A 13513-nucleotide genomic window follows, 5' to 3' on the forward strand; every position below is an offset into this window, starting at 1 on the left:
AGTTGAATTTTTGTCTATGCAAAGGGGATTCAAAATGAGTTTTCAGAAAACTTGTTCTGTTTACATTTATATATTTTTTCTTAATAAAACTGAACTCGTATTGTTATTTTGTATTAGTACAATAAGCTTATAGGATCCTCCGTTCGGACAAGTCGTCGTTCAACAATTTTGAGAACCCAGAGGCAGGACTGTCAGAACAGTGGGAACGTGAATACATGAAAGTGGTATGGCCAGAAAATTAACTTTATCCTGGTAATAGAGATTAGATTGTAAGCTCTTAAACCAGGAAATAATATAGCGTTCTCCCCAACCTAACAACAATCACCGTAAGAGTAGCAGCAGCTATCTACTCCCACTTCTTTCACCCACTTTAGAACGATTAGAACGATTGCGTTGGTTTGAATTCAGAAATTTTTAGCAGAGCTTTCTCAATTTCGTATCTACGCGTGTGGGCTAAACACTGAGATTTAAATACCACGCAAAAAGGATTACTCCACCCGTCAAACAACATATGCTTTTAAATCTCAAATATTCCATTCCAGTGACGGTGTTCAGAGATCTATTGAACCAGACAAATACCTCTATTTGCATGTATGCCTAAACGCAATTTGCAGGAGGCGCAGTATAATCCAGCAACTCATGAATATATGTTGAGCTGCATTTCCATCTTCGGGGACAACACACAAAAAAAAAAAATCCAGAATGAGTACCACAATCTTCCAAGAATTCTAATGCGGTGGATTCTTACGACAAAACATTTTTTTGAAGACAGCCTTTTACTATATATTTGTAGTCAGTACCACATTCTTTCGTTATTGGCATTACCATGCTGAGATACACACATGCGAAAACAACCAGAGCAAAAGAGAGTAAGGATGAGGTTCTTGCTTAGAAAGCAGCACATTAAAAATATAAATCAGTCTGATACCAGAAATAGTTAGACATCATTCGAGATTCCAGTTCCAGGAAAAAAAAGCCTATCATGTGTTAGAATCATGGTGACAGTGCAAATATGTTATGAGTATATACATTCACATGAAAACACTTAAGAGACGACTAGCAGCACATCAGCTATAGATCGATACAATCAAACCAATTCTCTGCACGTCATTTCTTAAAAAAAAAGGCTTATCACAGCTATTCATTCAGTTATATCAAAGCAGAGTTTTGCTTCATCCCAGGGGCCATTGATCTCAAACTTGTATTCTTGAATCCTAATAAGCCAGTAAGGGCAAACGATCGAAATAAAAACAAGAAGTGCCAACAGGAGAATGAAGAACATTCGGTGCAACTGGTATGTGACGCTCAGGGTGACAACCATCAATGCGAAGGAGAACAGGAGATGAAGCCTAAAGTGGTACTTCTTGACACAGAATGTAATGAGGGGTGCAAACAGGAAGACTTGCAAGGAGAAGAGCATGATCGCAAAGACATGCAGCCTTGATGGCAAACGTGAAGCCACAAGCACAGATGCTACTATTGACGCATTCAAGGAAATATTGCTGGTTAACTTTGGATTGTTGAGTGCTCCTGGAGGCCTTATAGTTGAACCAGAATAATCATGCAGAAAGAGATGAACCAGCAGAAGAGATACAGCAAGGGCCCATATTGAGTCTGAACTGATGGACCTAGTGAGGGTATGGTAAATTGGCGCAAGAACATAAAGACCACTGATGAAGAAAGATATGTTGAGGACATACTTTGCCAGAAGCTTCAGAGAGAATGGACAAGTCGTGAGCAAGAGGACAGAGAAACCAACCAGCAGGAGACCAACATCTAGCTTGAGAAGAGTGGTCTCATTAATGTCCAAGTTCAATGTGAGGGTCCATGTTGAAACCACAAGAGCGACAATGCAGAGATATTGCGAAATGGAGACGGAGTCAATCATCACTTTCAGAAGGTCTCTCTTGACAACATTGGCGTTCATAACCATCTCCTCGAGGAACGACTCATCGGTGTGGTTATCATCGTATCCTGGTTGCCTTCCCCCATAGGCAACTTTTCTCCACATTGGCTGTAACCTGATCCGGTTTCCATCGCTGCTCTTCATAATGTATTGCAATGATTTCCGCTCCAGAAGAAACAGGCTCAGATCCACGTCAAAGGACACAAATTGGTAGCCATCAAGATGTCTTCAGTGCTCAAACTTGCATTTGTCCAGCATCAGCTGCCCACTGCTAAAAGAGAAGGCAGAGTTAATCACCTCCAATTTCAGGGAGTTAACAATAATTCGTAGCCAAGTATCAAAGGATTTTAACCCAGGGTATGCCTAGCCAAAGCTCCAATATGCAATTCGGCACAGTTCAATACGCAATCCGGTAACACAACTATAAAGTTCCCGAAACAATTTGGTATGCAAATATAAAATAACCAAAATTACCATAATATATTTAAAAGGTCCTTTAATACCTTAAATTCAATACATAAGTTCGAAACTTGTATAGTTTTACAATATAAATAGTTCAAACATAAGATAAGGTCCTGGTTGACATATTAGGATTCAGGTCCTGATTTCAGGCTAAGAAATCTTAATCAGAGCTAAGCAATTTCCAATCAGCAATCACATGTCAAGATGTCAAGGTACACACGACGTTCTAATTGGACTGGCTTGTGCTGTGCGTGGCTGCGTGCGGTGGACATTGGACTGGACCGTGGATGGAGATTGGACATTGGAGGAGAAAGGGAAGGGGATGCAGGGCGGCCGAACCTGGACGTTGCTGCTGCCCTCCTCCAGGTGAGTAGGCGACCAGGTCGGAGAGCGCCTTTGGCGTCTCCTGCACGCCCGGGCGGCGCCGCCGGTGCGCGTCGGCGCTGAACCGCGGGAGCCCGTGCGGCCGCAGGCCGCGCAGGACGCGTCGGGCCTCAGGGCGTCGGGCGGCAGGAATGCAGGCGGCAGGCCGACTCGGAGTTAGGAAACGGATGGGGTGTCAGATCCTAGAGGATCCTGACAAGGGGACGAGCGCCGTGCGACCCGACGGCGTGCGTCACCGGCGCGAGGGGCGGCCGGCGGGCGCGGAGGTAGGGAGAGTCGGAGTCGCGGTGAGAAGAGGGTGACTGGGCGTGCGTGCAAGGGCCTAGGGGTTGAGGCGAGCCGCGTGCGCCGGCCTGTTGAGCTCGAGGCTTTCCTCCGGTTTGGGCCTTTGAACACACTCACCGCCAGGGCGCCAGTACAAAAATGAAAAACGTTTTTCAACCGTCAGCTATCATAAAAAATCAGGTTTTGAATCTCACAACTTTAAAACTAGACACCGTACAACCTTCCACTACTCAAGCAGGATAAAAAGACACCATCGCAAGTGTTGCGCTCTTGTTTTCATCCCACATGGGCCATATATGAAATGGCAAGTGAGCTACCAGTTTCAAAGTTAAAATTGAAATCAAACTTTTGCGAGAATTAAAGACCGATGAATTTCACACTTCAGAACTTTTTTTCTTGGAAATATCCCCCCCATGTATATTTGGCTATTGGTTTCTAAATGTATGTTTACTCCCTCTTTTAAAATTAAAGGTGTATTTTATTTTATTGGATCAAGACCTCAACTAACGATTACTTCATTAATATTTCATCTATGTGATGTGAAATCATAAGTCATAACTAAGTAAATATGATAACATCAATTTTGTATTAAAAAACCCTGTCTTGATAAAGAAATCCATGGTTCGATCATAAGCTTGTTTGCCCTGATAAAATGAAATATGCTTTGTAAAAATATATACATATATATTCTGCTGTGTATAAAGATTCATATATAGGATAATGCCGCAGTCTACACGGTGACATTTTGACTAAAAACATACTCATATAATCTATTATGAATAAAAAGTTATATATGATGATTTTTAATAAATCTAATAATGCCTGTCTTTGTAAAATTTTAGATGTCCGCATTAAAAGACTTGGACAAAATCCAGATGGATTCCAAAAAAATTGTTCTACATAAAAACATTTTCATATTTGACCCAATTTCTTTTAAAGGTGAAGTCCATTTTTCAACCCATACCTTATAAGTTCAGTTTTCAACCTTCAACTTCGAAACCAACAGATGAGATGTCAAAAGCATCCAACTTCGAAACTAGGGTGGAATTGTGCCTTTTTTTCTGAATTAAATATTTGGATGTTGCCTCTAGTATCTGGTCTTAAGAGGTAAAAGTCGGAAAATACCCAGTGGTTGAAAATCAGACTTAATCCCAACCTGGACATTGAAAATAAGACTTCGTCCCCTTTTGGGAGGGCTCTTGACCTTTTGTGCTGCCAAAAATATTAGAGTCCGAAACTGGGCCTGTCCATGCGATCGGTTGCCCCGTAAAAACTCATTCGCAGATCACATAAGGCTTCCAGCACAAACAAGTGCATTCTTAGGCAGATCATACACTCCAGAATAAGTAGTGGTTGCAAAGGAAAATGCAAACGCAGCCAACGGTGGATATAGGTGCATGTCAGTTACGAATCACCAGCAACAAAAAAGCAAATGGAAACAAATGCACATTGCACATTCGTCGCAAACTAGGTGGATATAGATGCATCACAGCTACGAATCACCAGCAACAAAAGCAAATGGAAACAAAGGCACATTGCACATTCATCGAAGACCTTGCTGATCCATATCTAAAATTAGATACTCCATATCATTCATGCAAAATCCCCAGAGCACAGCCATGCTTGATAAAGGTTTGAAAAGGGTTCATAGGAAACAGTAGATTTAATTCTGGCTTTAACAACACTCGAACGAATTGCTGATCCAACATGAAACCAAAAACTAAACATGCCATCCACTGAAAGATACTCTAAGCCGTGGACGCCTTCTTGAGCTTGGCAAGCTCTTGCCTGATAGCACCACCCCTCTGTTTACAGAAGGAACAAAGTGTTAGAAAGCAATGCAGACAGCACCAACAGAAAACTAAAAACACAGGGAGCTTCCTGACCTTGATCTTCGCCAGCATGACCTTGAACCTGTCGAAGTCATTGAGCGCTGCTCTCCTCTTCTGGACAATCAGCTTCTTACCCCATGAGCTGTTCTCCCACTTGGTCTTCACATCTGCAAAAGGATACAGGAAATCAATTAAGTGCCCCCTCTCCTCTTCTGTACACAATCATCTAGAAGCTGCATAGAGCACACTAATGCTGAAGAGGCCAGCAGCGCAAGCTTTATAATTACCAGCTTCCTCCATCGCCTTGATCAGAGTTGTCTTCTTAGGTACACGTTTGATGTCAATCTTGATGTCGGTAAGTGAGAGCCGCTTGAAGTTCATCTGGCACCTGACCATATCAGGGGCATCCACAAGTGCCTGGTTCACATAAAAGATCGAGGCAATGAGATCTTGAATGTTTAATCAAAGCATGACCAAGTACAATTAGGAAAAAAAAGGCACTAAAACTTGTAATTTGATAGGTGAAGTTCTCTAGCTAAAGCAATATCACCACAAACACAAATTGTTGATAACAAAACATCTGTTGCTTTCCAATAAAGGAATCTAACGGAACAATGGCATTGATTAATTACACCGTCCCCTGGGTTCATTACAGGAAATAAGTTTGCCAAGCAATCCTAGCCTCGTAATATTGTTGCTAAGGTACTAAATCCGCCATCTGGCAAATAGCAAAAACGGTACAGCAAATGGGAACATAGAAAGATCAACAGCTAGATGAAGCTAAGCTACCCCGCAAATTCAAATGAATATTGTTTGGTGCGACAAAACAGTCAGAACGTTTTGCATTTCTCACGAGAAGCAGCACAAATCAACAATTATTACCACAGTTACAAAGCATGCTTCTAAAGCTATAGATCGACATCACAACGGCGAACACAAAGGCAGGGATTAGGAGGGAGCTAGGCCTTTACCCTGTTCTGGTCGACCACGTCGACGATAACGACGAGGCGGCCATAGTCCTTGCCGTAGTTCACCAGGGCCACGCGCCCGATCTCCACGAACCTCTTGAACGGCTGCACGCATAGCACAAGAACACAAAACCCTAGTCAGACCCCGCGCCGTTACAGAATCCTCCCGGAAACAACACCTTTCAGCTCGATCCACGTACCATCCTCGCGGCGGTCGGAGAGGCGAGCGGCGGCTGCAGCGGCGGGAAGCGGGAGCGAGGGAGACGGCGAGGCGGGGCGGAAGTGCAAAGAGAAGCTAGGGTTCGGCAGTGGGAGCGGCCTATAAAGCGGCGTGCAGGTTCGGGACCGCCGCTGGATCAGGAGATGGGGCACCCTGGCCGTCCGATCCAGGTCAGAGTGCTCGCAAGGGGTTTGCCGGGCCTTTTGGGCTATGAATACATAAATGGGCCACGAATGTTTTACATGTTGGGCCTTATAGGCCCGTAGCGACTTGTTCGCCTCTCACGGATCGGGTCACAGAGATTCCTCCTGTCCTCCGCAGTAAAAAAATCAGTACGGCGTCGGTGCTGGCCTGGTCTCGCCGCGCATCTTCTTCTGCTCTCGCTGCGTCAGTAAAAGCAGCTGCGGGATATATTCGTTTCCTCCCCGATCGGGCCTCCCTCCTGCAGTCTCCTCGCCGACAGGGAACGCCGGGGTGAAAGAAGGGAGCTTCCATTGCCGGATCCGTGAACGGTTAGTTTGCAATCAGCTCTATGTATGATTTCAGATCATGGCGGAATAGTAGCGCGTACATCTCTTGTGGATTTTATGGAGTTCAGAATCCGGGCAACCTGGATTGGCGGGGTTTTGTGGTGCTTTCTTGGTGGTTCTATGTGTAGTCCGTGAAGATCTGATCCATGGATTTCGTGGTTATAATAATATTCAGTGGGAGATCAGATGTTAGTGTGATCTTGTGCATGTTGGGGCTGAACGTCTGGGTGATTAAGACTTAGTCACTTAGATATGTATGGGATGCTGGCAATTACTTCCTCTCAGTGAGCATATTCTATTTGCTGTTATGATGGGTTGATGTACTTGTTGATTCTTTCAGGTTCAGAGATGGCTGAGACGGTGTTCACTCCCTCTTTGGAAGGGATGAAGCATGTCAAGGCAGAAAACGGAGTCATTCTCACCAAGCCTTTCCTTGAAGTCTGCAAGCAAATCTTGCCTGTCCTGGGTAACTTGCTTTCCTTATGTCTTCCCTTAATTCACTTCTCTTGACTGCTGCATTGTTTGTGGCATGAGGTTTTGAGATTTAATCCAGTAGTCCAGCTGTGTTACTTTAATTAAATCTGTGATTTGGTACCATGCTTAGTTCAGTGGCACGGTGAATGGGTTTGAGTTATTTCTCACACGTGATAGATTGAGACAAACCCTCATTGATTTAGTAAAGGCCTCCTATCTTATTATGAGCTTTGGAGTCTTGAATCATTCAAGATTTTGTGCACCCATCTGCACGATACTTGTGTTAGTCCTTAAATTGTGCTACTGTGTTGCCTTAAACCATGGAAAAGAATGCCATTGAGTTCTATACTCGTAGTTATGCTTTTCTCTACGTTGAGCCTTAATTGTATTGCTTACACAATAAATCATCTTTTCATTAATTTTCCCTTTATTCCCGCTGTTGCACACCAGATAAATTTGGAGCTGCTATGGCAATTGTAAAGAGTGACATTGGTGGCAATATCACAGTAAGAAAATCTTTTTGCAAGATTACTATTATACAAATATTAGTCAAAGTTTATCTTCCATTCTTTTTTGCTCGTAAATAGCTGGTAGTGGTGTTGATGTTGTCTTTCAACTACTGATGTTGTGATAATCCATATTTAGTTTAGACAGATCTGGCTCCTGTTTAGTGTGATTGCCTCTTATGTAGCCCTCAAAGTTCTAAGTTGTTTTTCCTTTTTAATTTCAATTGACCTGATCCTCATCTTTCAGAGACTAGAAAACAAGTATTCTTCAGACCCATCAAAGTATGAGCACTTGTACACCATGGTTCAGGAAGAAGTTCAAAACAAGACTGCAAAAGGTTCCTCAAGCTGCACAAATGGGCTTCTATGGCTCACGAGGTGCTTAAATTTCTTTTATTTTGTCGGTTTTTTGTTGCAACTTGATCAGCAAGCCAAGTATCTGACTTCCGTTTACACAAAATTTTGCATCTCAGGGCCATGGATTTCCTTGTTGAGTTGTTCCGTAACCTGCTTGAGCATCCAGACTGGACTATGAGTCAAGCATGCACTGATTCATACACCAAAACTCTGAAGAAATTTCATGGCTGGCTTGCCAGTTCTAGTTTTACGGTAGAATCTTTCACTCTGATGATCCATGCAATCAATAGAATTCTATCCACATAAGGCAAACTGTAATTTAATGTCCCTTGCTCAAGAAATTATAATCAACATATGGATGGATTGTGGAAATATGAGGCTTAGTTTTCACATGGATTATAATCAATATTCAGGAGAGCAGCATACCTTTATATTTAGATGGATAATAAAAGCCAAAGGTCTTACAAAGAAGAAAACAAAAGGAGAAACTAAAAAATTAAAATAGGTGTTGTTGGACTTGCCAGCTACAGGACAAACACCTGATAGTCAATTAATTTGAACTTTGCCAATCCAAATGTCTACTAAAATCCCAATCTCTTAATACATTGTTGCTCATTTCTGTATGGAGATAGGTCAAGTGGTCGATATTATCGTCTTTTAAGATAGATTGTATACTTTTGGTATCTCTTCTATCTGCTCTCATTTTGGTGATTTCATGAGTTGATGACAGGTGGCCATGAAGCTTGCTCCTAACAGAGATAAATTTATGGAGGTCATCAGCGGAACGGGTGACATCAATGCAGATATTGAGAAATTTTGCACAACCTTTTCACCATTTCTCAAAGAAAATCATGACTTTCTGGTATGTATACTCCCAATTCAAGATTAAATGGCTTGGTACTTTTTTATGTTGTCCGCTCTTGTGAACCAACTGCTGTTTTTGCAGGCGAGTGTTGGTCTTGACGATATGAAGGCTTCATAGAGCAATCTCTGCAGCAGTTACAGCAAAATAAACATGTCTTGTGAAAACTCAAATGTTGCCTCCCGTGGTCATCTTCTCCTCCCCCCAAAAAATTATACAGGGTAATAATAAGTCTGTGAGCATGATTGCCATGGCTGCTTACACAGTGAAACGACAGTACTCAAAAAATTTACCTTCGGAATTCATACCCTGTTACATACATGATGATGTGGAACTCATGTACTCTTAAAAGTTTCCTGTCTAGGCTGAAATTTTACAAGAATTTTGCAACAATCTTATAGGCAGATTCCTACATTAATTATAACTATTACGCCGTCCTGAAATATTGGTTTGAAATTCGTCCACAATACAGCTACGGACAATTACACCACTCTGCAGCAGTGTGTACAACTATGGAGGGATAAATTAGACTTCTCATCTGCTCATTCTGTCAGAAATGTGCTAGTGGCGCCTGATGCTGGTGTGTTATATTTTTCTTTTATATAATTGCGCTTTCTGGATAATTTGCCAAATAAGCCGTTCCTCAAAGCAATTTTGATATAAAATGCCCATTGACAATTCGGAGGTTACTCGCCAACCAAATAAAAAAACAATTCGGCGGTTAGCAGCTTATGGAGGATACATGCTAGAATTGGGAAACATGTGAACCCCGTATCAAAGCACATGTTCTGCCAATCAGTCATAATTTTGTAAACTTGCAAGCACGATCTTTATGCTAACTTAGAAAATCCGTCCCAGGGTGCTAATGGGCACCCAAAGATCGCTGCTGAAGTGCTGAGTGGTAGACATCAGTAAGCTCAGATATCTCGAGGTTAATCTTTTACGAGGACGCGTTCCGGTAGCAGTTCCTATTCCTATTACTCTGGCTTAGCAGGTCGCTGTTCTTCTAGCTAGTCAATCATGCAGAGGAAAACAATCAGCGAGCCACCCATAACGTCTACAAATCTTTCGAACGTTAAGAGCACTAGTCATTAGAGTATTTACAACTACAGCTCCATAAAGGCATAAACAATTGAAATGATGCGCTGATCGCATTACGCTCCAGGTACAAGTTATTGCATGCTAATATTTCGCTAGACTTCCCATCCACCACCACGGCATATGGAAGCAGAATGGACACCGGATGTTAAGGAACTGTTCAAAGTTTCAGGCAACCTTCTCAGATGTTGATACTGAGATGAACATGCAGAATTTCAGTTTTACTTGTGAAGAACACTTCTTTTCTGCAGTTTGATTTTCTTCTGTGGTCGAGTCTGGAAAAAATAGCACAACGAATGAGTATATGGTACATACAAAAGGAACATTTGATGTAGCCAAAGAAATGAGAACTAACCTTCCCCTTCTCCAAAGCTTCAAAGTCTATCCTGCTCTTCCATGTGCTCTTCCGTAATTTGATTGGCCGGTTTCCAACGTATTTACCTGCATGACATTTAGTTTTGTAAGTTGTAGAACTTAAGGTAGCGACAGAAAAGGATGCATCAGGAGCAAGAGCACTCATACCGTTCATTTCTTTCAAGGCAGCAGCAAGATCTGATGCATTAGCAAAACTAACAAAACCATATCCTTTAGTTTTACCAGTCCACTTGTCCCGTATAACCTGGTGCAGAAGAGACACCCAATCATGATCGCTTAAATAAAGCGAAAGATTTTAAACTGCAAGGCCGTATAAAAAATGGAAGGGTCTAACTCACCCTGGCCATGTTGAAGGACGGATACTTTGAGAATGCCTTTGTAAGAATATCATCGTTCACTTCATTTCCAAGATCACCACAAAACAAACGGAAGTCATCTGTAGATGAGAGATCAAGCAATTGTCAATAGAAGTACATAACAGTATCTCTAAAGAAACTAACTAAATTGTCATCAGGAAGTCTACCAGGTAGAATCCCATTACTAATGCACAAATGAGAAACATTATGCAAGTCAGAACATGAATTTGTGGCCAACAGCAAAGATCCAATGATCCAAATGCTGTAAATTTAATAATACTGTAACATTCTTTTTCATGAAAAACACATCCATGGCACATTTAGAAGTTGCGAACATTAGATGAATATTGATAGGTGAATGAAAATCATTCATGCATACCGCAAAGTGTGATACACTAGTTTACAAATTAATTAGCTGCCAAAGCTCGCTAAACCTGACCCCAACAGATAAGAGATAGTCAAGCATCACTCTCCTGAACAGCTTAAACCATTTATGCTAAGGAAGGGGCAATGAAGAAAGCAAGCAAAAGACAATACTTCTATGGTTGAAAAACCAGAGTCCTACACAGCATTATAGGTAATATGAAATGCACATAGTGCACATGTAGATCGATCCATAAGAAGAATGCCCAACTCTGAGCTATAGTTCTTTAGTCTTCACTGACCAATATGATGAAATAAGAAATGAAGGGAACATAGCAGTTGGGACGTGTGCTTGTTAAGGCACACAAGAACCAGAAGCCTACACATATGTTCACATCAAACAATACGAAAATAATATTTCATTCAACAACAAAAGCATGCCCAGGATCGGTAATGGCATATGAAACAGTGTTGCAATGCATGTGAAACAAATCAGGTAAGATGGAAAATTTGGGGGAAAACTGTTTACTATATCTGTAAGCCCACCTAAATCCCGTGTGGCAACATGTTGGGTTACACATCACATCCTCGAGCACCTTTATAGAAAGGAAAAAAGAGCAGCTTGTTTCAGATCAAATCATGATAAATAGAGCATCAGATCTTGCCTGTGAGAATGACAATTATCCCATGGTTTGTTGCCTTCAAGGTAACAGATAAAAAAAGCTAAAAAAACTGTCACATTGCCACAAGATACCATAAACCACATAATTGGAGTATTTGAGAAACATTATGAAAATTATGACAACAGAGAATTAGAGATCTTACTTTCAGGCCAATCAGCCAAGGTTGGGTCCTCCCAACTTTGCCCAGCTGCCTTTCGAGGCACAGCCTTCTTTGCTGCTTCAACCTTCTTGTCTTTCTCACTATTTGCAATAGCAGCCTTAACTGTGGCTAGAGCCTCAGGACTGATTATCTTTGAGTCCTTCTGGAACAAGTGTTGTGCCTGCAAGACACCATGTGACAGTGAGACAGGTTAACAGGTTACTAAAAATTGCACCGAATTAATAGTGACACAGAATAATACATAGATGTTAGATCTGAGATTCATTAAGTTACAAATTGGCAGTATGCATCGTCAAACATATAGTTTCATCTCGCTAGCTTGAACCTTGAAAATAGTGAGTTGAAACTTAAGAGGCACATTTCTGCCTCCCCCAATTGGACACAAGAAGATCTTCTCTTTTAAATAAATAATAATAATAATTGTAACCATTCCCACAGATTTTGCTATTCACACCTATAAGTTCCAGTACTGCTACGCAGAATTATTATTAGGCAATTGATTATTCAGATTCCAGTTAAATTAGTAATTAGATATTACCAGGGCATAAAAACCTCAAATGAAATGCCTGTATTAAGATTAATCATGTATTGTTTAGTCTGAATCATTCACTATCAGCAGCACGATACACGCAAATAGAATCTTATCAAACTTTTGCAATTAGATCTTGCAAGACAGAAGATAAATTCTCGTGTAATGTCTGCAATGAACTTGAGAGAAATGTTTGTGTTAAGACTAATCCTGCAACATCTAGTCAAAATCATTCACAGCCAACAGCATAAGACAACAAAAATGCCTTCAGGGTCGCATGAGCATCAGTCATCGGATCATTTACTGAATCAAACAATCTAAGTCTCCAACCAATCTTAAGCTCTACAAGCGTAGCATCACTGCACCAGGACAGTAAACAAATGACAAATCATAGACGAGGATGCCGACCATCCCCGACCGAGGCTAGCCAACAGCGGAAAGGCGGCGGGATTCCTGCATTACCTGCTGGACCTGGGGCATGGGGTAGACGGCGTTGTACGCAGGCGCCGCAGCGGTGGCCGCATGCCACGCGGCGTACTGCGGGTTCTGGAGGTGGAAGGGCACGGGGAAGTAGGACGGGGTCGTGGCCGCGGCCGCCGCCGCGGCATGGTAGGTGAACTGCGCGGACGCGGAGGCCGGCGAAATGGACTGCGTCGACATCACGATCGCCGGGGGGGCGGCGGTCGAGAGGGGCGGAGTCGCGCCGGGAGAGGCCGGATCGCCGGAGCGCTGGGCTGGAAAGCCTGGAAGGTGGCGTGAGGTCGAGGGATTCGCCGATTCGGCTGCCTCCTGCCTGTGCGTCTTCTGGTTGTGTGTGTGATCGTGGATTCGTGTTCGTGTGGAGTCTCGGGAAGAAGTAACGTGAGGACCGGAAGGAAGGGTGTGGAACGCTCTGGAAGCGTCTGGTGCGTTGTGGACGAAGGGGATGTGGGCTTGTGGCCCTAAGGAGACGTGGTTTGGTGCGAAGTCCACCGCCGCCGGGCCTAACTCTGGAGGCGGCAGGCCGTGGCGGGCCGCAGTCTGTAGCTGGCCGGCCCGTTCGCCGCGTTTTCGGCGTTTCTCCTCCTCCGTGCGTTTCGGCGTCCTCCTGCCGCGCCATCGCCCGCTTTCGTTCGAGGAGCATCCGCGTAGAACGGAAGCACGGAGCATGTGGCAAATCGGTT

General features: G+C 42.9%; 4 protein-coding genes across 5 annotated transcripts; 1 reads left to right on the plus strand and 3 right to left on the minus strand.

The window, feature by feature from the left end:
- Positions 1-925: 925 nt before the first annotated feature.
- Positions 926-3103, minus strand: LOC117862623 (phosphatidylinositol N-acetylglucosaminyltransferase subunit C). Of its 2 annotated transcripts, none has more exons than XM_034746133.2 (2): positions 2708-3103; positions 926-2177 (listed from the first exon to the last, which is right to left on the minus strand). In XM_034746133.2, exon 2 carries the CDS (start codon positions 2048-2050, stop codon positions 1142-1144), a length of 909 nt encoding a protein of 302 aa, XP_034602024.1. In that variant the 5' UTR covers positions 2051-2177; positions 2708-3103; the 3' UTR covers positions 926-1141. The 2 variants fall into 2 exon arrangements, with proteins under 2 accessions (XP_034602024.1, XP_034602018.1); XM_034746127.2 differs by having other exon boundaries at positions 926-2174; positions 2708-3102.
- A 1476-nt stretch (positions 3104-4579) lies between these two features.
- Positions 4580-6183, minus strand: LOC117862652 (large ribosomal subunit protein eL14z). Its single transcript, XM_034746157.2, has 5 exons — positions 6038-6183; positions 5841-5942; positions 5157-5286; positions 4924-5036; positions 4580-4842 (listed from the first exon to the last, which is right to left on the minus strand). The coding sequence occupies exons 1-5, from the start codon at positions 6038-6040 to the stop codon at positions 4786-4788; spliced, it is 405 nt and encodes a 134-aa protein (XP_034602048.1). The 5' UTR covers positions 6041-6183; the 3' UTR covers positions 4580-4785.
- A 205-nt stretch (positions 6184-6388) lies between these two features.
- Positions 6389-9179, plus strand: LOC117862646 (glycolipid transfer protein 1). The gene is made up of 7 exons (XM_034746150.2): positions 6389-6569; positions 6928-7053; positions 7512-7567; positions 7815-7945; positions 8041-8176; positions 8655-8786; positions 8871-9179. The coding sequence occupies exons 2-7, from the start codon at positions 6936-6938 to the stop codon at positions 8904-8906; spliced, it is 609 nt and encodes a 202-aa protein (XP_034602041.1). The 5' UTR covers positions 6389-6569; positions 6928-6935; the 3' UTR covers positions 8907-9179.
- A 658-nt stretch (positions 9180-9837) lies between these two features.
- On the minus strand, positions 9838-13222 carry LOC117862639 (uncharacterized). Its single transcript, XM_034746143.2, has 6 exons — positions 12813-13222; positions 11804-11981; positions 10598-10695; positions 10407-10503; positions 10240-10325; positions 9838-10159 (listed from the first exon to the last, which is right to left on the minus strand). Exons 1-6 carry the CDS (start codon positions 13008-13010, stop codon positions 10106-10108), a joined length of 711 nt encoding a protein of 236 aa, XP_034602034.1. The 5' UTR covers positions 13011-13222; the 3' UTR covers positions 9838-10105.
- Positions 13223-13513: the final 291 nt, after the last annotated feature.

Source organism: Setaria viridis, chromosome 1 (genome assembly GCF_005286985.2).
Source record: "Setaria viridis chromosome 1, Setaria_viridis_v4.0, whole genome shotgun sequence".
In the NCBI taxonomy this organism is placed as follows: Eukaryota; Viridiplantae; Streptophyta; class Magnoliopsida; order Poales; family Poaceae; genus Setaria; species Setaria viridis.